At 36.5% G+C, this 27,192-nt stretch overlaps 1 protein-coding gene across 4 annotated transcripts in view; it reads left to right on the top strand.

Moving 5' to 3' along the window:
- The window catches only part of DYNC2H1 (dynein cytoplasmic 2 heavy chain 1), a 265,953-nt gene that overhangs the window by 190,248 nt on the left and 48,513 nt on the right, over positions 1-27,192 (top strand). For 3 of the 4 annotated variants that reach the window (XM_072968893.1, XM_072968892.1, XM_072968891.1), the window contains exon 84: positions 12,278-12,487. In XM_072968893.1, coding sequence (XP_072824994.1) covers positions 12,278-12,487 — 210 coding nt within the window. Of the gene's footprint in view, positions 1-8,990; positions 9,068-12,277; positions 12,488-27,192 lie in introns of those variants that run through there. The other variant, XM_072968894.1, reaches the window with a different exon arrangement.

Raw genomic sequence — 27,192 nt, 5'->3', positions numbered from 1 at the left:
TCTCAGCCCTGAAGCGAGGACATGCTGGACAGTGTTCCTCTCAGGGCAATGTGAAAAGGAAAGTTTGCAGCCAAAACGTCTCCCCAGCCTAGTGGCATCCAGCTGTCTTCAGCTGAATGTGTTAACGTATTCTCCCACTTACAGGTACCCAGACCCTTTCTGTCTCCCAGGTGGTTCCCATTCTTCTTGTGCCGTCTTCTGGGTTCAGTCTCCCCTAGTTTTGTCAAAGACAGGATTCAGATGTAGGAGATAGTTTTGCCATTTTGTTCAGAAACCAGGATAACTCTTTAAACTTCATTTTAACTCTTAAGATGAGATATGGACTCAGTAAAAGGTTATCATTATATCCATAATAACCAAATTAATCTGTCAACCATCTGGCACTTCATCCTGTTACAGTGTTTTGTGTTTTATCTCTCCCATTTCTTTCCTGAAGCTGTTGCCATAATGTAGGCTTCTATTCTTGCTCATATGGATTATTGCAGAAAACTCCAACTTTGACTCTCCTTGTAATACATACTTCCTCCAAATCATATTTCAGCTCATCACATTAATTTTCCTAAAGAAAATTATTTTCACAACCAGGCTCCATAGCGAACCTTACTTTCAAGTCTCTTCCATGGTGAGGCAGGTTCTGTCTGGGAGGACTTTGCAAATGCTGTTTCCTTCTCCTGGAGCCTGCTAGCCATGCTGCACCAAAAATGGCCAGGTAGAGTCTCAGCTTCTTCCGGAAGCCTTCCCAGCCATTACTCATTTCCCGCTTAAGATTTCTGAAGTGCTAATTTATAGCTCGCATAATAATTCCCATAAGAGTTGTGTTGTAAACTAAGCAAGTTCAGATATGGCATTTAGGAAGAGGAATCCTCTTTCTGGGGGGAGCTTTAAGATGTATATGTTGGTTTCAAGTGAAACAGCCTAATGCCACATTCCTGTTTTAGAGTTTTTCTGTCATTATTTATATAACGATAACTAGGTTATGGTTAATTACTGGATAAATTTAGAAGAATGATTACAATTAAGCAATGAAAATAAGTAAATTTTTGATGAAAAGTAAATAATAGGGAGTCATCCATATCTTAATCTTTTTCCATTAAATAGCTGGAGGATCTTAGCTGAATCACTTCTGAACTTTTTCTTAACTTCTTGTGTAAAAAGAGGAGTAATAACCGTAGTAACCTCCTTTCTGCATTCATTTGTTCATTTACTCATTCATTCATTCATCAAGTATCTACTGACGTATTTGCTATATGCGTCACTATACTAGGTGTTATGATTTATTACTAGATGGTAAAAATACACAGAAATACAGATTTTACAATGTTCTTTGGGAGCCCAGGTGAGGGAATGAACAATACTGCGGAGAGGAAGTCAGGGAAGGTTACATGATGAGTAAGAAATTCTTTAGATTAAAAAAACAGGTTACGTGATACGCAGGGGAGTCTCCGGATAAAAACGATGGAATGGTGTTATTCCAGGGAGAGAGAAAAGTTTGCCGGGTGTGCTGGTCTAACCTGACTGGGGAAAATAATCCTTGAAATGGAATGACTCGATATAAGAGCAGAACAGTTTAGCAGGACAAAGTTAGAAAGGGTTTAATGTCACGATGGAGTGCTTACAATTTACCCTGTAGACAGTGGGCATGCAACAGTGATAAAAAGAAGGGGGAGGGTGATATGAAAAATACTGAGGTTTTTAAAGGCAGAACTGATGATGGTGTAAAGTGGGTTAGATTGAGGTACTTAGAGGCCTGAAAACCAGTTGAGAGGAAGTTACAATGTTCTAAGAACAATAAAGTGGAAACTTCATTGAACATGGTGACAATGTGAATACAGAGTAAGAAAGGGGTCAAAGGTATTTCAGAAGTAAAATCAGTCTTCACCGGGCTGTTGTGTGGATCTAATAAAAATAGACAGGACACAATTTGTAAAACATGAACTTTTCATGGATTAAACCTTTTTTTTTATCGTTCTTTTTATATTCTTATTTAAAGATCTGTGGGTTTTTAAAGTTTAGTATAACAAGCCCTTGTGGTGGTGGTGGCATTGCCATATTCAGGATCTTTTATTAATTTAACCTTTCATGCTTGAGGGTTAAATTGTCTAAATTTGGTGTCTATATTAGTGACTGTATATTTTTCAGGGAAATATGTAATTATAAATTTTAACTTTGTGTTAACCATTAATTTGTGTTATATCATCTTTAAATAGTTTAGGTGCATAATTTAATAACAGCTTATATTTTTGTGACATTTTTCTTAGAATTTATACTAGAAAATCTTAGTAGTTTGAAAAGTAATCATTTAAACAGCAAAATACTGAAAAGTATAAAAGATGAAAAACCTAATCTCATTTGATATTCTGTACATACACACTTGAAAGGTCAGTTCATGCTTTAAAATTTTTATTACATTCCAGCTACCACCCAGAAATTTTTAATACCTGGTTGATGGTGATAACTGATGAGAATTACTGACATTCTGACCAATTTATGTCTCCTTTACATGGCTTGAGAACTCTCATTAATTCTCATTTAAATTACCCATAGGATAAGAGGCACATTTAAAACTATCCCTTTTAGGCTGATAGAATTTGTTGAGAGAAAAATAGGTGTTGGATTTTTTTCTGAGCAGTAATTGAACTACTTGACCTGTTTATGATGTCTTAGTTCAAATTAGTAAATAGATTTGCACACCTATCAAATTAAACTTGTACACTCATACTAGCTTAATTTCAGAAGGATACATTGAAATCAAGTAAAAATTTTAATTCTTGAACTAAAAATATCTTTTAAATTGATTACGTCACCCTCCCAGACTCTTGTCCAATTTTCTTCCCTTTTAATTAAGGCAAAGTTGTATAAAATGACCTGTATCCTGCTTTTAGAAACTTTAAGGTAGGGCACATATGTACAACACAGACTCTTTTCAGATAAAAGCATTTCTCATTTGTGCTTAGAGCTGTCTTTGTGCTTTCCAGAATATTATCCGCTGTTTCAGGAAGTCTCTGGAGATAGATATCCTTTGGGATTTTGTTCTTAGGAAAGCTTTATCCACCATTACTTCCCCCCAAAAAACCCTTGTTTCTTTCCTTTTAATACAAAAACTATGCAGTTTACAATGACTCACGTTTTACTTGTGGGATTCCAGTCAGCAAAATAGAAAACGGACTAGGTATTTCAACGGATGATTTAATAGAGGGAGTTGGTTATGCAAGTGTTGCAGGGTCAAATAAAGCAAAAAACAAACAAAAAAAAAAACCTCAACCAAACGAAAAACGAACGATTGGATATCACTGAGATGTTTTCAGGAAGCAATTACCTTCCCTACAGCTAGGGGAACAAAGGGAGTCTGGGGTAATCAAAACCTGGAAGTTTAGAGAAAGGCCGCAGGGGGCTGAGACTCACCCTGAGGGAGGAGTGCTGCCCCCTCAGAAGTACCGACCTGTCTGAGAGAATGCCTTGGCACATCCTCATGTGCTGAAATAAGCCGGACCCTGGAACCAGCGGCCGCTGCTGGGGGTTAAGGGCTGGGAGGGTGCCGAGAATCCACGCTAAGGGGAAGGACCAAGTTCCTTTTCTCCTACTGCTACTTTCCATTCCCCTGTAGAAATCCCACTTGGCAGAACCTAACGGAAATCAGCTGGCAAAGGAGAACTTTAGTCTGCAGAATCTCAGGCGCAGCACCACAGAAACAGACACAAAGAGAACAGAGAGGTGGTTGCTGTGGAGCTGAGAGATTTCTCCTCTCCAAGAATAGGATATGCCTTTTCATTTGTTCTCCTTTGGTTTTGTTCTGTTCCTCTTTTTGTAATGTTCTGCTTCTTGATTTGGACGTTTGATTTAGTAATTTACCCTTCCTTTTCTCCCCTTAATTTCAGTCCTGAAGGCTGTATTACTGTTTGAACTGTGTTCCACATATTTTTATAAATGTTTTCATTATTGCTCAGTTTTAAATATTTTCTAAAATTCTACTATTTTATTTCCTATAATCCATGTTTTATTTATAAGTTGCTTTCCTGGTTACTTTTTAGTTATAAATTTCTATTATAACTACATTGTGATCAGAGTATGTAGTCTTATGACAGTAACGTTTTGAAATTTGAGGCTTCTGTTATGGCCCAGTATATAATCATTTTTTTAGAAATGTTTTATATTATGCCTGGAAAGAATGTGTATTCTGCTGTTTGGCTGCTATGCTCAAATTATATCCTTTAGATACATTTTTTAAATGTTTTGTTCACAACTTATATATATAGTGGTTTTTTACTGTCAGGTTTTTAGTTATACAAATTCAGAATGCTATCTCTTCTTGATAATGTTGACCCTTAATCATTATACTTATTTTTAACTCTGATAATGATTTTCCTGTTTTCCTGATATTTAATAAATCTGTATCAGCTTTCTTTTAGTTACTATTTGCTAGATATATCTTATTTCATACTTTTACTTTGAACTTTTAAATCATTTTGTATGGGTATATCTTAAAAAGAGCCTATAGTTGGATTTTATTTGATCTTTAGCTGGAACATTTAATCTATTTACATTAATTTTGATTAATTTATAATATTATAAAGTACTTTTTATTTCTTTCATTTCTTTCTTATCTTCTTTTGGACTAATTATTTTCTCATAATTTTCTCTTTTAGTTTATAAGTTATGTACATTTTTTTGCTTTGTTTAGTAGTATCCTACATATCTTATTGTACATACGTAGCTTATCAAAGTTAAACTAAACATATTTACCTACCTGGCAGATAATTCAAGAAGCTTAGTACATTGTACCCAAGTCCAACTTTATATGTAGTTAATGTTGTATATTTTAATTTTTGTTGTTATTGTTTATAGTCAGTGTTTGCTTTGATTTGCCCCACATTTGTCACTTTCATTGTCCTTTATTCCCTCCTGCATCTCAGGCATTTTTATTTGGTGCCACTTCCCTGCTGCCTGGAGTACAACAATATTCCTTTGGTGGTAAACTCTTTGAGTCCTTATTTATCTGAAAATGGCTTTACTTTATCTCTTTTTAAATGGCTACCTTTCTGCATCAATGGCTGTTGTTCTCATTATACTGAAGGTATAGTGAAATATATTCCGTTCTTTTCTGGATTCTGTTGTTACTGTTAAGAAATCGGTTTTTTGCTCCTTTCTTGCTGCTTTTAAGGTTTCTTTGCCTTGGTTTCCTGCAGATTTACTCTGAGATTCAGTGCGGGTTTGTTTTTTTCTCTTTAATGCATTAATTTAATAAAATTATTTCTACTGAAGTATAGTTGCTTTACAATGTTGTGTTAGTTTCAGGTGTACAACAAAGTGATTCAGTTAAACATATGTATGTATATATAAATATTCTTTTTCAAATTCTTTTCCATTATAGGTTATAACAAGATATTGCATATAGTTCCCTTAATGCATTCATTTCTAAATCTTGCTTGAGAATTAACGGGCTTTGTGAATTTTGATTGCTCTTGTCCACCAGTACTGGCAAGGTCTCTGTTATCAGATAGTAAGTCTGCTTTAGTATTTCTTCAGAAACTCAGATGAGATATATATTAGGTCTTTTCTCTTTATTCTTTGTGTGTTTTAACTTATTTCTGATGTTTCTCATTGCTTTTTTTTCCCATGTGAGGCATTGTGAACAAATCGTACTGATCTGTCTTCTAGTTCACTCATTCTCTCTTCAACTAAATTTAATCTAGTTTTAAAGTTTTATGTTTTAATTATATTTTTTCAAGTTTACAGTTTTCTTTGATTCTTTTCCAATTCTACTTATGATTTTAGATTGTCTATCATTTCTAGAAACATCTAACATAATTTGTCTTATATTCTGTGTAAGATTATTCCATTATGTGAGGTGTTTGTGGATTTGATTCTTCCTTACATTTGTCCATGGAAATAATCAATAAACACTCTATAATAGGAATAGAAAAGAGTTTTATTTGAGTCAGGCTGAGGACAGTAGTCCAGGAGACAGCTTCTCAGATAACTCAGAGCAGCTGCTCCAGCACCGTTTTGTATTTTGTCAGAACAAAGAACATTAACAAGTCAGGGATACATTCCTTCAAGGTTCAAAAAAAAAAAAAAAAAAAAAGATCAACCTGGACATAGCAAATTAGTACAGCCCTAGCACCTGGGAGGGGAGTCTTATCATCAAAGGAGGACCAGCGTTGGCGTCCCAGGAAGGGAGGCGTTTAATCTTTATTTCTACCACGGACATTCTTTACGCCTGGTCAGCGTGTCCTTTCCTTTAACAATTAAAGCAGATTCACAGTGTCTGTCTGATAGGCCACAAACGGGCTGTTTCAGCCAGAACAAAATTCACGTTAAATCACGTGTCAGCCGGAATGACTTCCCCATACCTCAGTGTGTGAAAATTTCTTTTGTCACGTTGTACGTACCTTGAAATTACCTACTTTAGTTGTATAGTATTTTGCTTTTTCAAAAACCGTGAGCTGCTGATGATTCTGGTAACTTTACCCTCAGGAATTATTTGTGGCCAAGAATGGAAGTGGATGCTGCCGTCCAGTATAGAGTGCAGAACTAGTTTGGTTTGGGTCAGGGTCAGGAGCATGCTCTTTTTGAATACTTCCACTAGTCTGGAACCGTATAAAATTATTTTCTTGAAGTTTATTGGAACCCCCAAGACAGTGCATACAAACTAACATTAAAATTCTGCTGTGGCAATTACTGTTTGAGGAGAGATTTCTGCACGTGTACCCCCTACTCCTCTTAGTACCGGATTTTAACATAGGCGGTTTTCCTGTGGTCTCTGGTGGCTGGAAGGCAGTTTATTTCTTTCATCCTTCTACTGAGGCTGTAGTCATTGGGGATTTCAGGCTTTTTGGAGTTATCCCTTCTACCTCTCTGCCTTGAGCAGATCCGGGACATTATCTCTGGTCCCCCAAGCGCATGTCCGTGAAAACAAAAGCCCAGATTCACCAATTTATTGCACCAATTTATTGCAATATTCACTGCACCAATGAACTGCAGTGGCTTGCTTGTCACTCTCTCCCCCTTAGTGTGCAGAAATAAAAACCTTCTGAATTTCTCAGTGTTCTCATAAAAAGCCCCAGACTTATGTGACTCTTCACATACTATGAGAACTGGCTTTGTAACCATTTGGCTAGTTAATTGCTCTGATCAAAAAGGATAGTAAGTCTTCTGTTACCTTCTGAGAGGGTCAAAGGTTATAGCCCTAAATTTCTGGTGAGCCCTGGAGCACTGGAGGGACCAGAGCTTTAGCCTCCTGTGTGTTTCCATGACAGAAGGGTTAAAGTCCAAACTTGGGAACATCTCTGGATCATTTGGCTGCTGGAGAGATGTTACTTACACACCACAGTATTGGTTAGAATTCAACCCGTTATATGTCCTGGAATGTCCTCTCTAGAAGGGAAGAGAACAGCTGCCTCCTTCCTCTTTATAAGTAGGGAATGACCACTTCCCATATCCCTGGTGTACCTTGCCCAAGGAGTGTCTGGCTAACCGCATAGGGTGACTGATCTGGCTGTTATCTGGTCACCCCAAAGGCAAGGCCTGGAGCAAGGAAGTAGGAGCAACATACTTACTATTTACTATGAGATAATAAATAATCTGTCCTTAATCCAGAATACTTTGTGTTAACATTCAGGGTGAAATTAATGAAGATTGAAAATCCAACCCTCAATCGTTTGAATAATTATTCCTTACTTTCTTTTCAGATCATGATTGCATTTGGATGTATTTAAGAAAATACTTTAGTATTTTATTCAACATATTTAGTTGTTTTCAGCAATATCTAGCTAGCTCTGCTAAAAATAAAAGCTAAAATTCTCTTTTTTTATTTTGAAAAATTGTGAGTTGCACGCGTCTCAAGTGATTATGCTTTGTAGAGTCTCTTTTTCTGTTAAGTAATGTTATGCAGCGTTGGAATTTTTAAAAAATTTTCTCAGTGACTGTGTGCAATGGCTGTTGAAATGCTGACTGTTCCTTTTAGTCTTAAACTTATGAACAAGTTTGCTCACTATATTGCAACAGTTGGGGATTTATCAGACTTCAAAACAACATGCACACAAACACACAAAGCATTTTGTATTACTGTCTTTGTAAGAGCTGGTCGTACACATGAGCATACCAAAAAGCATTCCATTGTCATGAGAAAACACACATCGTTTGTTTAGGAGAGCATGAAAAGATAAACGATTCCATTTTGAACAAAAAGTCCTCCTATTGTTTCCTCTAAACAGGTATCAATTTTCTAAGTCTGTGACATTCCTTACCGTTCTTCATAATTCACTGCTCTCTCTCCCTTTCTTCCTATTGCTGAAAATGTTAAAATGTAACAAAATAACCTCATGTGGAAATTCACGGTGTGCCTGGCAGTCAGTAGGGTTATAAAACGTTAGTCATTCTGCCACTTAAATATCATGACGTGTGTTAGGTCTCTTAAGTTGAGATTATGTGATTACTGTATTATTCTACTGAATTACCTCTCGATGGCTTACCCAGTACCAGAATCATTCCTCTAGCCAAGTTATGGAGTAAATGGCCTATTAAAGTACTTGTCTAGAAATGAATATGGTTTTATTAACATGCCATTTTTATATTAATCACCTACTTTTCAAAAAAAATTGCCGTTTTGTTTTACATACCTAAGTTATGTATGAATAATGGCTATCTGTCAAAGACCCAAGAGATGCAGACACAGCTGAAGGTCTCTTGACAGTGATGCTACCAGTCCTGGACCTCTCTCCCTGGGGATGCCTGCCGGGTTTGGGTGGTTACCAGTGTCTTGGTATTATAAATAAAAGCTGTGACATTCTCAAGGCATAGTAAGTAGTTTATACTTGAAACAAAATCTCTTTTCTATTAGTCCTCCCTAGCTTTCTCTTGATTTTTCTTTTAAAAAGATGTGATAGCTTAAAACATCAACTTCGGTACATCAACTCAAAATACTCTCCTCTTCTTTCAGCCTTGGCTTTCCTTGCACGCCTAGTCACCAACAATTTTGCCCTCTTTTTCAGTTCTTCAGCACTTCTGACTTAAGCAGTTTATTGCGTAATTAAGCACACACTTGTCCAGGTTGAACTCTGCTTGTTCAGTTAAGTAAAATATTTTTAATTGTAAGCTAAACTATGTGAAATGAACATTAAAACATGACTGCTTTGATTTCCTTTTGATCCACCCAATAAGTTGGTATGAAAAGGAATGGTTGTTACCAGGTTTAAAAATCTAAACTCTTTGTTTCTTCACTAATAACTGGCTTTGGTTACAATAAAGCAAAATAGTAAAGCAACCAGCTATCCTGGGAAATGGGCTGCCAGAGAAACTCTATAGATCTTTCAGCTCTCTGAACTCACGAAACTCATATTACCATATTCTTTCCATTTTTATTCCCTTCCCTTCCCTTCCCTCTCCTTTCCACAAGTTTTTCAGAAATCCATTTCTGGATAGATGTAATTGAATGTAGATATATCAGACCTCTGACCTTTCTGATTATGAATGCTTAAGACAGAAGTCTATTAACTTGAATTATCAGTTAGCACTCTTTGGATTACAAGTGATGGAAAACCCAGTTCAAAGTGGCTTTGGCCAAAACGGGGGAATTTATAGTTCACATAACTGAAAAGGTATTCAGTGGCTTTCAGTCACAACTTGTTACAAGGAACTTGAAAGAATGTCATCAGGACCCAGTAATACATACACACACACACACACACACACACACACACACACACACACACACACATATACACACACACACATATATACTGTTATAATTTATCTATACATGGTATATATATTTTGAAAGATCTGATGCACTTAAATTGATGTGATATATATGTGTTTGTGTAGGTACCATTTCTCATGCAGCCTCTCTGTTGTCACAGAATGACAGTACCTGTTCTCTACCCTATGATCTCTTAGGTTCAGGTCTTTTTAATGATAAGATGAACTTGCAAATGTCAAAGCCATCCTTCAAAAGTACATGATTCAATCAGTTGTATTTACTCATTACAAAAAGCTTTATTTATAATCAGTTGACTAAAGATATGACTGACATCCCTTGATAGTTTCGCTAAAAAGCATACTGTAATGATGTTGTAATTTACTAATGGTGATTTTTAGCTATATTTGAATTATAAACAATACTTAATTTGAGATTTTTTTCTGTTAAGATTATGTAACACTTAAAAATGTTACTACTGCTACAAATCTCTTCCTTTTTTAGAATGTGCAAAATATCTGTTTATTTTTACAGTTATATTAATTTTTATTAAAATTTTGTGAAAGCCTGTGGGAAATGGATTATGTTATATACCACAATATACTTTACTGTCCTCTGCTGTATTTTTCCCCCTCATTAATTTATCACAGCCTGTACACTGCAGTTTGGCTTACTATTCATTTTCTTCACTTTTTTTTTCATCTGTTATTAATCAAATACTTTTTGAGACCCTACTGTATGCTGTTTTCTCCTCTGTTCTTCTATTCTTATTGCTGGACTTTTATCATTTTACTTGATAGTTTCTGTGCAATAGAAGTATAATGTGAAACACAAATGGGATGTAATTTTAAATTTTCTAGTAGTAGCCACATTTTAATATGAAAAAATGTGAATATTAAAATATATTTTATTTAACCTGATATACCCAAAATACTAACATTTCAACATGTGACCAATATAAAAAATTATTGTATTTTACATCCTTTTTTCATATCAAGTCTTTGAAATTCAGTCAGTAGTTTACACTTACTGCACACCTCTAGACCATAGTTCTTACTTGAACTCTATTTGAATTTTAAGTATTTTTGATACTCTCCTAAATCAGTCTTTTTAAAAGTTCAGTACAGTAAGCTTTCTACTTTCTTGCAGTATAAATAAGTGTAATCTTGCTTGAATGATCTAGTTTTGGGTGTTCCTGTTCTATAAAGTAGCAGTGCAAACAGTGCAAATTTGTCTTATCAACTTAACAGAATGAATAAAAATTCATAAACTAATTTATTATTCGCTCATCTTGTTTCGTATAAGATTGAGAAAGATTTAAGTACCACATATTATTCACTTCCAGAAATCGCTTTTAATATAGGGAATTACGGAAAGTCGTTAACCCAAATTGTATGTCAGCTTTATGATGTAATTGATTGAGGTTGGAGATATGTTAAGTATTATTTATTGCATACTCTATCTCAGATAGTTAATTTCAATTTAGGGAGTAATAGTTCTAATTAATTTTCATAATACTATACTCTTTTTCTCTTCCAGATTTAGTTTTTGAGTTAACCATCATTTATGTATCTAAGTGGGCACATTTATGTATGTACATTCTTGTGTGTCTGTCAAAATGATTTAAGCAGCCTTACTATTTGAAATACAGGAGTAATAGAAATAAAATGCCTAAATTTGAACTCAGCCTAAATCTACCTTCAGGAATGATCTTATGCCAATAAAATGTATTTAGTGATTATTTATGTAATGGCAATAGCCATGCTAGATTATCATATTATTAAATTACCATGCGAAATACATGAAAAAGAAACAGTGCTCTCATACAACATACGAATGTGACAACCATTAGAACAAAAAGGGGATATTTCACTAGGATCATAACCAGAATATAGAGAGAAAATTAGGATAGTGGATAGTAGGCCAGAGCACAGGACCTGCCAGATTTCTCTCTCGACAGTTTGCTGATCCTTTTAGAATACTGTTGAATGTGATTTCTTTTCCTCTTAAACAAATAAGTGGTTTAGAAACATCTGGTTTTCCTTAAGTTTTTCTTAATAATTTGAGAAACACTAGAAGTTCCATGTATCAGAGCCTCCGTTAAATTATGTAGAAAAGCAGTAAATACTGAGACACAGTATTCACTGGTACAAGATCTTTGGTGATTTTTCTAATAAGAATACAGCTTGTTTTCAAATTGAATCACATGTTCATTCACATTTTTTTTCAAAGCTGTGCTTCCTTCTGCTCTCTTTATGGTGATAGAGCAGTAACGTAGCCCTCTGTCTGCCTTGCTCTGGCTCACAGGGTGCCGGTCTTTCCACTTTTACCACCAGATTGACTCCTGCTTCTCAGCACAGCTCCCCTTTTCCCTTCCCACCCCCACACCACCGTAAATGTTGGTGACCTCCAGAATTCCCTTCCTGTGTGTTTACAGGTTTAATAAATTTGGCCATTCATAAAAAAGAGTTATGTCAAAACAGGATAAACCAACAAAAGATTTTAGTAACTTTTGAATGTTTGACTGTGTCAGTGATTTGTGTTACTTTTTAGTAAATATGACATAACGTATTATTCTTTTAGAATTCAAACCTGATTCATCAGAAAGTGTTGCCTCCTAATGATCGACAAGGCTCTCCAATATTATCATTCATCGTCCTTGAACAGTTTAATGCCATCCGCTTAGTGCAAAGTGTCCATCAGTCTCTTGCCGCTCTCAGCAAGGTCATCAGAGGAACTGCCTTACTGAGTTCAGAAGTACAAAAATTGGCAAGTGCTTTATTAAACCAAAAGGTAAGCCATACCAAAGGTAAGTGTTTTGTGTCATTAGTGTAAGTGGCTCTTCCATCATGCGTACATTTGTCAGGAGTCTTACACTTTGCAATAACAGAAAAGCCACATTAAACTAGCTTAGCCATGTAGGAATTAATTGGCTGATGTAACTGAAGTATCCAAGGGTAGCTGGCATTAAGTTAGCCTGATGTAGGAGCTTAAAATTGTTATTAGGATATCAGCTTATGTTATTTATCTACCTCTGGAGTCGTGCTGTGTGTTTTTATGTGTGTGTGTCCTCCATGTTAATCTCACCCTACACACAGAGGTACCCCAAGTCTTACGTCCGAGTCTTATGTCCTCTGAGCTCTAAGCCCAACAGAAGGAATACCTGTATCCTGGCATTATCTTTGATCCAAGTTAATTGGCTGGGATTTTATGCCTAGTCCCATAATAGTTTTGTGGGCAGCGTGTGCGAAGCTCTCCTTGGCTGGGGCTTCAGCCAAATGCCCATCCCGGGAACTGGGGATAGATTCAGCTCCACCTGTAACACAGATACCACAGGTCAGGGAAGGATGGTTACCCAGTGGAAAACCATAAGCAGAGGAAAAAGACATCAACATCGCTCTTGCTGAATAATTGGACTGTTCTAAATTACTTTAAAATCCACGTATTTCAGATCTGTTGGATAAAAACAAATAATGTGGAGTATCTTACATAGACTTACTTTAGCTGTTTGGAGAATGTAAACTTTAGAGAACTTGGCATCTGGAAAAGGTTTCATTAGGGCTCTGGAGGAATTTAGAAAACAGGGTTTTTTTTTTTCCCCCTACTGTTTACCCTCCGTATAGAGAAACCTCTGATCGTCAACCTTGAAGTCTCCTCCGAATATAAAAGGCGGGCTTCCTAGAACTCCCTGTATCTCACTAACATAAAACAGATTTCTGCTTTAATTCGGGCTGCTGTAACAAATTAACATAAAGTGGATGATTTAAACAACAAATATTTATTTCTCACAGCCCTGGAACTTGGAAGTCAGATCAAGTTGCTATTAGAGCTGCTGTCTGGTGAGCCCCGCTTCCTGGCTCGCTGAGAGCTGTCTGCTTGCTGTGCCCTCACGGGGCAGAGAGAAGTGAGAGAGGAAGCCAGCTCTCTCCTGTCTCTTCCTCTTGGGCACTGATCCCAGCACGAGGGCCCCCCCCTTACGATTCAGTTAGCCCCTACCCCAGCCTCCTCTCCAGGTAGCATCACATCCTGGTTTAGGGTTTCAACATAGGAATTTTGAGGAGACACAAGCGTCCATTGGCATTAAACACTCCACAGAGTCACACAGCGAATGGTTTACAAAACCAGGATTTGAATCTAGGCAGGTCTGATTGCCAAAATAAATGTAAATGATTTAAAATTGTTTATGAAAAGAAAAAATGCTCATGAGAGTGTATTTCTTTCAAATCAACTGTAAGCTGTATAAGGGCGAAAAAGATGATATAGGCTGATTACAGTTGAATTAAGAGTAAGAGGAGAGTAACAGTGACACAAGAACAGGACCTGTGAGGACGCGAACAGCCAAGTCCCCTGGCGCTGGTGTACAGTGACAGGTAGTGAAATTAAGGCTACGTCAGATTTTGAGGCTTTTAAAGCCAAAGAGTTTGGATTAAATGCAGTAGGCAATAAGAATACTTTTGTGTAGAAATAATATAGCAATGTCTAAGAATGTGGCCTCTGGAATAGGTCCACCTGTTTCATCCTATTTTACCACTTAGAGCTGTGACCTTGGGCGGGTCATGTAAACCTCTCTGAACTTCACGTTTCCCAGATACCCACTTTATGAGATTGTTGTGAGAGTTGTTATGTCATGGGTAAAGCGGTTGGTGTGTAGAAAGTTTTGCTGTTAGATTTAGCTGGTGTCCAGGTTCTTGTCCCGTCCCAGAAAGAATTCAGAGACAAGATGTAGTGGTTAAAAATGTGAAGTGAGGATTTATTAAAGGATGGGTAGTGCACTCTCAAGGAGAGAGCGGGCAGGCTCAGGGGAGCGGCTGCCCTGAGTTTCTTTGGCAAGTTAGTTACATAGAGTGTAAAAATGAATGGGCGGAATATTTATTGGGGAGGGAAGGGCTTGGAGTCATATTCCCTGATTTTCATCCCAACTCCACCTTCCCAAAGGGAGGAGGGAGTTTCGTCCTTATTTAGACTGGATTAGAAGTGTCATCGCCTCAGTGCATGATGGGTACTTCTGATCTGTAAGGCTAATCTTACTGAAATGAGGGCATAATGAGCAAAGGGTTACATTCGGACACTGGGAATTCCTGCCTTTTTTTCACCTTTCTTTGTTGGTCTCCAGGCCAAAAGCTGTGATCCCTTATCAGCCCAAAGGTTCCTGCTTTCCTTCCTCTGCCCAGGGACCCCTGGTGCTCGCATGATGTGAGATTTCCTGTGTTTGGCCCGTGCGCCTCCTCTCTGCCCAATTCCTGCCATTTGGCCTGTGTCCCTGTTTCTCTGCTCATACCTGGCTATCTGCCTGCTCTCACAAAAGCGCCCTCTAAATGTTTCTGTCATTGTTACCGTAAGAGAATTCCATTATGCGAAAAACAGCTTTTGGAGCATTCACCTGGTAACAGTGCGCGAAGTGAGTTTATGGAAGTAGATGTACCACATAGGTTACTTTTTACGCATCACAGTAAGGGGTGGAACAGGGTAGTTCAGGAGGTTTCCATGTGATATTAATGAACTGAAAAGTGTGGAAGGAATGGCACACCTGCTTTCTTGTTTTGCTTCTGCTGTTAACCATCTGGGTGATCTTTGGCATAAACTACTAAAAAATAAATAAATTATTTTATATGATTATAGTACAATATGACTTACATTAGATCTTATTGAAAGACAGCAAAGAACTAAAGGGGCTTTACTATATGAGACATTTTCCTTGAGTAAAACCAAAGAATGATATTTTAGAAAAGGGTCATAGATGTTTAATACTTTATAATAGTTTTTCCTTTTCCCTTGACCCATTAAGATCTGCTAAGTATTTCCATATATGGTATAGCTACAGGATCTAATGATTTATTTCTTAAAAATACGTTAATGTGAGATATAGACAATCTCATTATTAATGTATTGTTTCCCTTGCTACACTTTGAATTAAGAAATATAGCCTCTGAAATATCACTATTTTAAAAATACTTTTTATAATTTTCATGAATTTGTTAAAACTCTTTCAAAGGATGAAAAATGTTTTACAAAGCGCGTTTAAATTATATCACAGACAGTGTCTGGAAATACTTCAGGTGTTTGGTGAATCTCAAATGAGACTAGGTTGATTTCACTAAGATAGAATCAGTAAAGGACTCCCTGACATTTACTTTCTAATGAGTTTTACTAAAAAAATGTGATCTAGTACTATCCCACTGACTTCAGGATAACAATTTAATGTTTTATTACCTTTGGATGTGACAGGTTCTGAATTCTATGCTATGATTTAGTGTAATTTAGGAAATAGTTCAATCTTGACTTTTTTTTTTTTTTTTTTACTGTGTCTGACGTGATTAGAGTAAGAATTTGCCTAGAGAGAATTATGACTTTTATTTCCTTGACAGTTTCTGGTGATCTACTGAAGCTTTTTTCGTAAAAAGTCACAGGACTTATAATTTGTTAAGAACAATGGTGTAAAATATTGTTTTTCTTTTCCATATTAGGATATAGGCTTTAAATCGTAATTTAAAAGATAAACAAAAATTGAAGAGCTACAACAGTAAATTGCTTCATCTTTCTTGCTGAATAGTGAATTACCATTTTGTAGAAATTAATAGTGTTGCTTTAAAAAAGAAGCTATTTTAATAGTGTCTCCTGTAAGGCCGATGTAAGTATTGCCTGTACATTTCAGTTTGTCCTGATGTACTGGATAGTAGCACTAAATGGCTTTTAATTTTTTTAAAGCAGGGAGTCACTCAACAATATAGCAGAATTGCTAGTGGGTCCTAACTCCTAAAATAACTTCCAAACAACTGATGTTTAACCTTTTTTTTGGGTCACTGACACTTTTGAAAACTGAGGGAAAGAAATGCACTCTCTTAAAAAAATACACACACACACACACGTGTGCGCACGCACACACACATACGCACAGGGCTTTATCATGCAGCTTCAGGATATCTGAGGGAAGCTCTCCTCTGCTAGACAGGTTTTCCCTTTCCCTCCTTCCTCTGCTGTGGCCTTCTTTCTAGCAGAGTTTCTCAAAGTATGACCTCCAGGCCAACAGATCTGCATCACCTGAGAACCTGGTAGAGGTACAAATTCTCAGGCCCTACCTGAGACTATTTGGTCATAAACTCCAGGTGTGTTGCCCTGCCATCTGTGTTTTATCAGTCCCTTGAAGTAGGTCTGATTCATGCTTAGGTTTGAGAAACGCTGTTCTGGAGTCTAAAATCTCATCCAAAGTGACAATATCACCTGCCACATCACCTTTTTGCTATCCCCACTCCACTTTGTCAACATCTGTGCCATCTCCTCAGTGATCTTCAAGTCTTTGTGGGAAAGTCTTTCTGGGAAAAAAGAAGCCTTTTTTTTTTTTTATAGAATGATTGGGGACCATGTCTTTTCTCAAACATCCTCCCCCTTAAAATATACCTACTTTCATGCAAAGAAGTCTTGGAAAAGTCATTCACAAACTGTTTTACCAAACGATAATTATTAATGTTGAATAGTCTGCATTTTCCCATTGGAGTAAAGTAGTGGTTTGCGCTTTATTTAGCACTTTAGCAGGTACAGAGCATTTGTGTAGCCCTTACCTAATCTTCTGCTCTCATCATCTCCCTTTTACTTAGATTGAAAACTAGGGCTGAAAGGTGTTGCTGTCCTGGTAAAGCGTCGAAGCCCAGGCTGCAGTCCTGATGTTGTGTTTCCTACATCAGTGCTCTTTCCACTTCATCTCTCATTGAATATTTGGTTAATTTGATCATGCAGCTAAATGGTAATCTTGGTGATAAGAGGCAGTTATCAGCTTTGTGAAGACTGAACTCCACATACTTATCCCCAAATGCCTACCAAATACCGGGATGGAATTCCTCCACCTCCTCATCTCTAGCTTTACTTGTAATCAAAATTTGATTATATATATTTATAAATGGACATTAGTTCCTATTGATACATGTAAGAAGAAATGACCTGCGTATACCCAGCATCTCTAGTGTCCTGGAATTTTCCTTCAGGATCCCTAACTTAATACCATCCTCGTGCTATGATAACACAATATACTTAGGTGAACTTAGATGAACTTGGATGAACTGTACAAATTCCTTGAAAGACACAACCTACCACTCATTCAAGAAGAAATAGATAACCTATAGCCTGTATCTGTTCAGGAAGTTGAATTTGTCATTACAAACTTTCCCGCCAAATGAGCTCCCAGAATTCACTAATAAAATCTAACAAATATTTAAGGAAGAGAAAATACTAACTCTACATAAACTATTCCAGAAAAGAGAAGAGACAGGAAGACTTCCCTGCTTTTTCTGAGATCATCGTTGCCTGAAAATAAAACCTGACAAAGACACAATAAAGAAGTCTACAGACCAGTTTCCTTCATGAAGTTGAAACAGTAAACTTCTTACCAAGATAGTAATGAACTGAGTACAACAAAATATAAAAATGGATAAAGTTGAGTTTATCTTAAGAATATAAGTTTGAGTTAATAAAAATGTAATTTACCATTTTAATAACTAATAAAAATCACTATTTTAATAGACACAGAAAAAAGCATTTGACAAAATTCAGTATCCAGTCATGACAAAAATCTTTGAGCAAATTGGGGTTAAAGTTGAACCTTCTTAGCCGGACATAGGGCATATATGGAAAAGCAGTAACTAACGTAAGTAGAAGGCTGTATGTTTTCCCCCCAAGGTCAGGTGTTAAGGCGTTGAAGTCCACTCTTACTACTACTTCTCAGCATTACACTAAAGGTCCTAGCTAATGCAAAACAAGTTAAGGAGAAGAAATAAAATGCATACATACTGGAAAGGAAGAAGGAAACTGATCTTTTTGGTAGAGGATATGATCAACTATTTACAAAATCTTCAATCTATTTTTTAAAAAAAGCTCTAGAGCTAGTAAGAGAGTTTAAATTTAGCAAGGTTTTGGTAGATACATAAAAAATGATATATATCCTGGAAACAAACTCTTGAAAATTCAAGTTAAGAAAGCACAGTAATACGGATTACGTATCAAGAAAGGTGACATATCCAGATAAAATTGACTAATGCTGTGTAAAACTTTAGTGCACACTGAAAACTACAAAGCATTGATGTGTGAAATTAAAGAGGCCCTAAATAAATGGAAAGATGCACTGACGTACTGTGCTCACAGATCAGGACATCCAGTGTTGTTAAGATTTAATCTTTTTCAGATTGGTCTAGAGATTCAACACAATCCCAGTCAAAACCTCTGTAGAATTTGTATAGCAATTAACAATTTGATCTTAAGGTTCTTTTGAAAAAACGCAGAAGACCTAGTGCAGCCTTAATAGCTTTGAAAAAGAAGAGTAAAATAGAAAGTTTAACACTTCTTAGTTTGAAGACTTATTAAGGTATTATAATCAAAGCAGTGTGATGTTGATCTAAAGGCAGATACATAGCTAAATAGAACAGAGTAAAGAGTCCAGAAATAGACCCACAATTGATTTTCACCAAATACGCTTGGACAACTAAATGGAGAAAAGAAAATCTCTTAACAAATGGTACTGAACAATTAAATAGCCATATGTCAAATAATAATGGCAAAGTAATAAGTATACACCTGTGTCTCCAAACATATACAGAGTTTATCCCCAAAGTGACCATACTGTTATAAAAATGAAAAGTAAGCCAAGGACTGGAAGATTTTCAAGATTATATACAAGATTTTTAAACATACATACACATAGTCATCACTTTAACCCTAGACTCTGTATGTTTATCTAGTTTGTTTTAATTAATAGCTGGTTAATTTGACAGCAAAAGTGTTACAAACTAATGGACTAAACGCACGTTCTTTCGTTTCACCTGAAGCAAATGGTTGATTAATTTGCATTAATACTGGAAATTTCTGTTGAGACTGGCCCAGGAATTATTTCATAATATGCTAATGTATATTCAGTAGCCACTTATACCATGAGAGTATAAACAATTACTGTGGAAGCATTACTTTGTCATTTAGCATTACTAGTCATTTCTAGCTTAAATTTAAAAATATGAACAAATTTATAATTAAAAAGTTTTCATTGTTATGACTTGTTTTAACATGATTAGTATGGCAAATTATTAAAACTCAGTATTATCAGCATTATCAAACTCAGGAAATCAAAACTCAGTATTTTAATAATGTTTATAAATCTAATTTTAATGCAAACTCTCAGAGCACATTAGACTCTGCTCTTAATGTTAGTTCAGTTAAAGTCTGTGATAAAATATTGATACAAATTATTTTAACTTCAGCATGCCGACATGCATACATATATTTAAATTACGCCAACATGATATTGGCCATAATGAATTTATCACAGAAAGCAGTGTAGAAACAATCTGTAAATTCTTAAAATCTCAAGGAATATAAAAGCATGGAGACTTGTTATTGAACATCGTTTTGAAAAAAATTTAAGAGAAGTAAATACACATTCAATGTATTCCAATTAGATTTTGCTAGATGAAAAAAATTTGTATTATCATTTTACATGCTGAACATACTTGATGATGAACTTACCATCTTTCCCAAAATTTCATTATACTTATACTTTCAAATACTTTTTTTTTTCCCCAGTCTATCCCTTCCCACCCTCCACCCCCCTGGTAACCACAAGTCTGTATTCTCTGTCCGTGAGTCTATTTCTGTCCTGTATTTATGCTTTGTTTTTGTTTGTTTGTTTGTTTGTTTTTGTTTTTGTTTTTTAGATTCCGCATATGAGCGATCTCATATGGTATTTTTCTTTCTCTTTCTGACTTACTTCACTTACAATGACATTCTGTAGGAGCATCCATATTGCTGCAAATGGCATTATGTTGTCGGTTCTTATGGCTGAGTAGTATTCCAAATATACCACATCTTCTTTATCCAGTCACCTGTTGATGGACATTTAGGCTGTTTCCATGTTTTGGCTATTGTAAATAGTGCTGCTATGAACATTGGGGTGCAGGTGTCATCCTGATGTAGATTTCTTTCTGGATACAAGCCCCGGAGTGGGATTCCTGGGTCATATGGTAAGTCTATTCCTAGTCTTTTGAGGAATCTCCACACTGTTTTCCATAGTGGCTGCACCAAACTGCATTCCCACCAGCAGTGTAGGAGGGTTCCCCTTTCTCCACAGCCTCTCCAGCATTTGTCATTTGTGGATTTTTGAATGACGGCCATTCTGACTGGTGTGAGGTGATACCTCATTGTAGTTTTGATTTGCATTTCTCTGATAATTAGTGATATTGAACATTTTTTCATGTGCTTTTTGATCATTTGTATGTCTTCCTTGGAGAGTTGCTTGTTTAGGTCTTCTGCCCATTTTTGGATTGGGTTGTTTATTTTTTCCTTATTGAGTCGTATGAGCTGCTTATATATTTTGAAGATCAAGCCTTTGTCGGTTTCACTTGCAAAAATTTTCTCCCATTCCGTAGGTTTTCTTCTTGTTTTACTTCTGGTTTCCTTTGCTGTGCAGAAGCTTGTAAGTTTCATTAGGTCCCATTTGTTTATTCTTGCTTTTATTTCTTCTAGGAGAAAATTTTTGAAATGTATGTCAGATAATGTTTTGCCTATGTTTTCCTCTAGGAGGTTTATTGTATCTTGTCTTATGTTTAAGCCTTTAATCCATTTTGAGTTGATTTTTGTATATGGTGTAAGGGTGTGTTCTAGCTTCATTGTTTTACATGCTGCTGTCCAGTTTTCCCAACACCATTTGCTGAAGAGACTGTCTTTATTCCATTGTATATTCTTGCCTCCTTTGTCGAAGATGAGTTGACCAAAAGTTTGTGGGTTCATTTCTGGGCTCTCTATTCTGTTCCATTGGTCTATATGTCTGTTTTTGTACCAATACCATGCTGTCTTGATGACTGTAGCTCTGTAGTATTGTCTGAAGTCTGGGAGAGTTATTCCTCCAGCCTCTTTCTTTCTCTTCAGTAATGCTTTGGCAATTCTAGGTCTTTGATGGTTCCATATAAATTTTATTATGATTTGTTCTAGTTCTGTGAAATATGTCCTGGGTAATTGGATAGGGATTGCATTAAATCTGTAGATTGCCTTGGGCAGTGTGACCATTTTAACAATATTGATTCTTCCAATCCAGGAGCATGGAATATCTTTCCATTTTTTAAAGTCTTCTTTAATTTCCTTCATCAATGGTTTATAGTTTTCTGTGTATTATTCTTTCACCTCCTTGGTTAAATTTATTCCCAGATATTTTATTACTTTGGGTGCTATTTTAAAGGGGATTGTTTCTTTACTTTCTTTTTCTGTTGATTCATCGTTAGTGTAAAGAAATGGAACTGATTTTTGAACGTTAATCTTGTATCCTGCTACCTTGCTGAATTCTTCAATCAGCTCTAGTAGCTTTTGTGTAGACCTTTTAGGGTTTTCTATATATAGTAACATGTTGTCAGCATATAGTGACACTTTTACCTCTTCTCTTCCAATTTGGATCCCTTTTATTTCTTCCTCTTGCCTGATTGCTGTGGCTAGGACTTCCAGGACTATGTTGAATAGGAGTGGTGATAGTGGGCATCCTTGTCTTGTCCCAGATTTTAGTGGGAAGCTTTTGAGTTTCTCACCATTGAGTACTATGCTGGCTGTAGGTTTGTCATATATAGCTTTTATTATGTTGAGATATGTTCCCTCTATACCCACTTTGGTGAGAGTTTTTATCATAAATGGATGTTGAATTTTATCAGATGCTTTTTCTGCATCGATTGAGATGATCATGTGGTTTTTGTCCTTTCTCTTGTTGATGTGATGTATTACATTGATTGATTTGCGTATGTTGAACCAGCCTTGTGTCCCTGGGATGAACCCCACTTGGTCATGATGTATAATCTTTTCTATGTATTATTGGATTCTATTTGCTAAAATTTTGGTGAGGATTTTGGCGTCTATGTTCATCAGTGATATTGGCCTATAATTCTCTTTTTTGGTAGTGTCTTTGCCTGGTTTTGGTATCAGGGTGATGGTGGCTTCATAGAATGAGTTTGGGAGTATTCCCTCCTTTTCAATCGTCTGAAAGAGTTTGAGAAGGACTGGTATGAGTTCTTCTTTGTATGTTTGGTAGAATTCCCCGGTGAAGCCGTCCGGTCCTGGACTTTTATTTGTAGGGAGGTTTTTAATTGCTATTTCTATTTCCTTTCTAGTGATCGGGTTGTTCAAGTGTTCAGTTTCTTCTTGATTCAGTTTTGGTGGACAGTATGTTTCCAGAAACTTGTCCATCTCCTCTAGGTTATCCAGTTTGGTTCCATATAGTTTTTCATAATATTCTCGTATGATATTCTGTATTTCTATTTTGTTTGTTGTAATTTCTCCATTTTCCTTTCTTATTTTGCTAATTTGTGCTCTCGCTTTTTTCTTCTTTGTGAGTTTGGCCAGAGGTTTGTCGATTTTATTTACTTTTTCAAAAAACCAGCTTTTGGTTTGGTTGATTTTTTCTATGGTTTTGTTAAACTCTATTGTATTTAATTCCTCTCTGATCTTTATTATTTCCTTCCTTCTGCTGCTTTTTGGGGCTTTTTGTTCTTCTTTTTCTAATTCATTCAGGTGGTGGGTTAAATTGTTTATTTGAGATTGTTCTTCTTTTTTGAGGAAGGCCTGTATTGCTATGAACTTCCCTCTTAGCACTGCCTTTGCTGTGTCCCATAGGTTTTGAGTGGTTGTGCTTTCATTATCATTTGTCTCAAGGTATTTTTTAATTTCAGCTTTGATTTCCTCACTGATCCATTGTTTTTTCAATAACATATTGTTTAATCTCCATGCTTTTCTTTTTTTCTCCTTTGTTTCTCTGTTGTTGATTTCCAGTTTCATGGCATTGTGGTCAGTAAAGATGCTTGAGATAATTTCTATCTTCTTAAATTTGTTGAGGTTTCTTTTGTGTCCAAGTACATGATCGATCCTGGAAAATGTTCCATGTGCACTTGAAAAGAATGTATATCCTATTTTTTGGGGGTGTAATGCTCTGAAAATATCCAACAAATCTAGTTTTTCTATTGTAGTATTTAATTTCTCTGTTCCCTTGTTTATTTTCTGTCTGGAAGATCTGTCTAGTGATGTTAATGCAGTGTTAAAATCTCCAACTATGATTGTATTCCCATCAATATCCCCCTTTATCTCTGTTAGTAATTCTTGTATGTACTTAGGTGCTCCTATATTGGGTGCATATATATTAACGAGTGTAATATCCTCATCTTGTATCACTCCTTTAATCATTATAAAATGTCCTTCTTTATCTTTCTTTATGGGCTTTGTTTTAAAGTCTATTTTGTCTGAAATCAGTACTGCAACACCTGCATGTAGTACGTGTCTTTTCATGACTAGTTTGCATCACTAAGCCTGATGTCCTCAAGGTTTACCCTTATTAAGCATGTGTCATTGTTTCTTTTCAATGCTGACTAATTTTCTGTTGTACTTATATGCATTTACCATGGTTTGACTTACGATTTTTCCACTTTACGATGGTGCAAAAGTGATAGGCATTCAGTGGAAACCATACTTGGATTTTTTTTTTTAACAGGGAGATATTTGGCTTTTTTAGAGGCGGTACTGGGGATTGAACCCAGGACCTTGTGCATGCTAAGCATGTGCTCTATCATGTGAGCTATACCCTCCCCCCATCAGTGGACATTTGAATTGCTTCTACCTTTCTACCTTTTCATAACCCTGTAATCTTTGAATAAGTATTTTATAATTTTGTTAATGGGAAACTGAAGTTTCATACTCTTAGAAAGCAAATAGTATGAATCTATAAAGGGAAGCCAAAAATTTTTTTAAATTAGATTCATATTTAAAAAGAAAATAATTCAACTAAGTAAGTCTCTTAGATTTGAAAGTCCTTAGTTTGTGCTGGTGCTGTTTTATGAGTTCTTTCTCTGTACTGTAAGAGAATTGAAATCTTTGGAGCTAAGTAAAGGTCTTAGAAAGATTAAATTGGAATCCATTCTAACCTTTGTCACAAATTACTGATCTTCTGAGTTGTATTTCCTCTTGTGAATAGATGGTAAGGGCTCTATTATTATTGAATTGTTTTGCTCTGAAGCTGTCTTTGTCCTTCTGAAATATAGTTCTCTAATGATGTATATGGCTGTGACTTAGATTTAACTAAATTAATTGTATAAAGTTGTAAATTATGGCTAATATAGGAGTGGGTGATAATTTGTAAACTGTCTTGTTAATCACTTCATGTGAAATTGAAATTACAATGTACTATGTTTTTCTTTTTTTTCTCCTTTTTTTTTTTAAATTGTAAGCTGAATTCTTTTTTCCTACACACTATGAAATCCCAGTGCAAATTCTAGTGCTGAAAATAAATCGTAATTACAATGCTCTCTCCTAGTTTCAGGCACTACAATAAGCTTGAATCAAATGAAAGTTGATTCATTTCCCCAAACCTAAAATCCAGTGTTGGCTTAACGTCAGCAGTGCACAGATGACAGATTACCAGTGTCTCGCTCATGTGTGAGGGCCAGCTCGTCATTTTTGTTAGCAGGATGGTGCTGTTTGTCAGTAGCATAGATAATTACGTTATTAAATGGAAAAGGGGAAAGAGTGACTTAAAGGGGTCCTCTTTTTAAAGTTCACATGATAAACACATTAAGGTTGTGAGTGGAAATTAAAACTCCCCCAAATGATACTAGAATATTTTCTTGTCCAAGTCACTTAACCTTTGTTTACCTCGGTTTCTAAAAGTTTGTAATGGGAACAATAATTGTCTCCATCCCAGAGGGCTGATGTGAAGTGTAGAGGGTTAATAATGTCACCGCAGTGCTTGGCACAGCGCCTGCGTGTGTAGGTGCTGCAGTGTCTCTGCTGTTGTCCTCCTTCTCACTCCTGCCGGTCCTCATCGGTTACGGAGGGCTTCCTGATTCACCTCCCTGCCTGCGTTTTCATCTCCCTAGTGCCTGTTCTCCCTGTTTCTGCTAGAATAATCTTTCTAAAATCCAACTATGACTGTGTCACTTCCCTAGTTCAAGTTTAATTCAGTTTTATCATTGCTTTCCAGATTAAATTCCACAGTATAAACATTCAGAAGCTTCCTGGTCTGGTCATCAGCCCAGCTGTCTCAGGTCTTCTTTATTAATGTGCACTCCTTTTCCTGCCGTCTTTCTTTACTTGACTGTAGGCTGTTTGTCTTTTGAGACTCACCTCCGGCACTGCCTCCACCGGAAAGCCTCTCCTGACTCCTGCCCTCACGCAGCTGGGATTTGGCGTTCCTTGTCACGTCTGTGTTTCGTGAGCACAGTGCTTATTGTTAGCAGGGACTCACTGTGTTGTCTGTTCCTGCCTTCTTTCATTGTCTGTTCCCCGCTCTAGCACAAGCTATTATGAGCAGGGATCGTGTTATAACTTTGTTTCCCTGGCACATAACAAATGATTGACAAACAGCAGCTATTTAACAGATGATTGCTGAGTAATCCATTAACTGATGCTTCAAAGAGAGCAAATTAGGGAACAATCTGCTTGTACCCTCTTTTGCTTTTATGACATTTTTCATGAAAAGCATGGGATGACAAAAAGAGGTTACATTTAGAGTTAGACCTGGGTTTAAGCTCTCAACTATTTAGTTAAAAAAAATTAAATAAACCTACTCTAACTTAGTCTCCCCATCATACAATTTTAATTCCCAGTACATCATTGTCTTACACTGAACCTCAGTCGGTATAATATACGTAAAGCACTCTAGAGATGTACGAAGGCAGCATTGATGCTGACGGATGGACTCCGAGCCAGGTTCCCTGGGTCCACGCCTTGCACTTGCCGTTTGCCGTCTCTGTGACGCTGGGTTGGCTGTTCTCCTCTGTGCCTCCGTTTTCTCCTCGGTCACATGGAAGTTGTAAGAGTACCTGCTTCGGGGCAGTACTGTGAGGAGTACGTGAGATGGTGCAGGTCGAGCGCTCAGCACAGTCACTAATGCGCTGTCGGCACCCAGCGAACGTCAGCTTCAAAAGCCTCCTCCGGTCACCTCTACCTTTGTCAAAAATCAGCACACCTTTCAAAGCTAAACAGATACTTCCTTTATTAAATCCTTTTTTACCCTTTAAGCTCCCGAAACATGACATATAAGTCATTCTTAAAACACCTCAGGAATTTGACACGTGTATCTCCTTTGTTGGTTTCTAATGCTCTTGAGGATAAAGGGTATATTGTATTCATCTGTTATTCCCCGTAGTCTTCTGTCACATCACTGTTACACCCCCTCTATCATATCACATACCATGTTGTAATTCTGTACATAGGATGTAACACTATGTAATATTTTTCTTATAATAATGTAGTTTTGCCTATTACACTCGGTTAAACATAAGCTCTGTGGTAGCAAGGACCTTACAAGTGTGTACATGTTTTAGGCTCCCTAATTGCTGAATGGATGGACAATAAGGACTTGAACATTTATCGAATGAATGTATCACATCTGACACTTAACACTGGTAGCTCTCTTAGTTATCTATTGCTGCATAAGAAAATTGCCCTAGAACTTAGTGACACAAAACAACAAAAATTGATTGCATCGCTGTTTCTGTGGATCG

The sequence above is a fragment of the Vicugna pacos genome, chromosome 10, assembly GCF_048564905.1.
Source record: "Vicugna pacos chromosome 10, VicPac4, whole genome shotgun sequence".
Taxonomy (NCBI): Eukaryota; Metazoa; Chordata; class Mammalia; order Artiodactyla; family Camelidae; genus Vicugna; species Vicugna pacos.
This window is presented reverse-complemented; position numbering and strand designations above follow the sequence as displayed.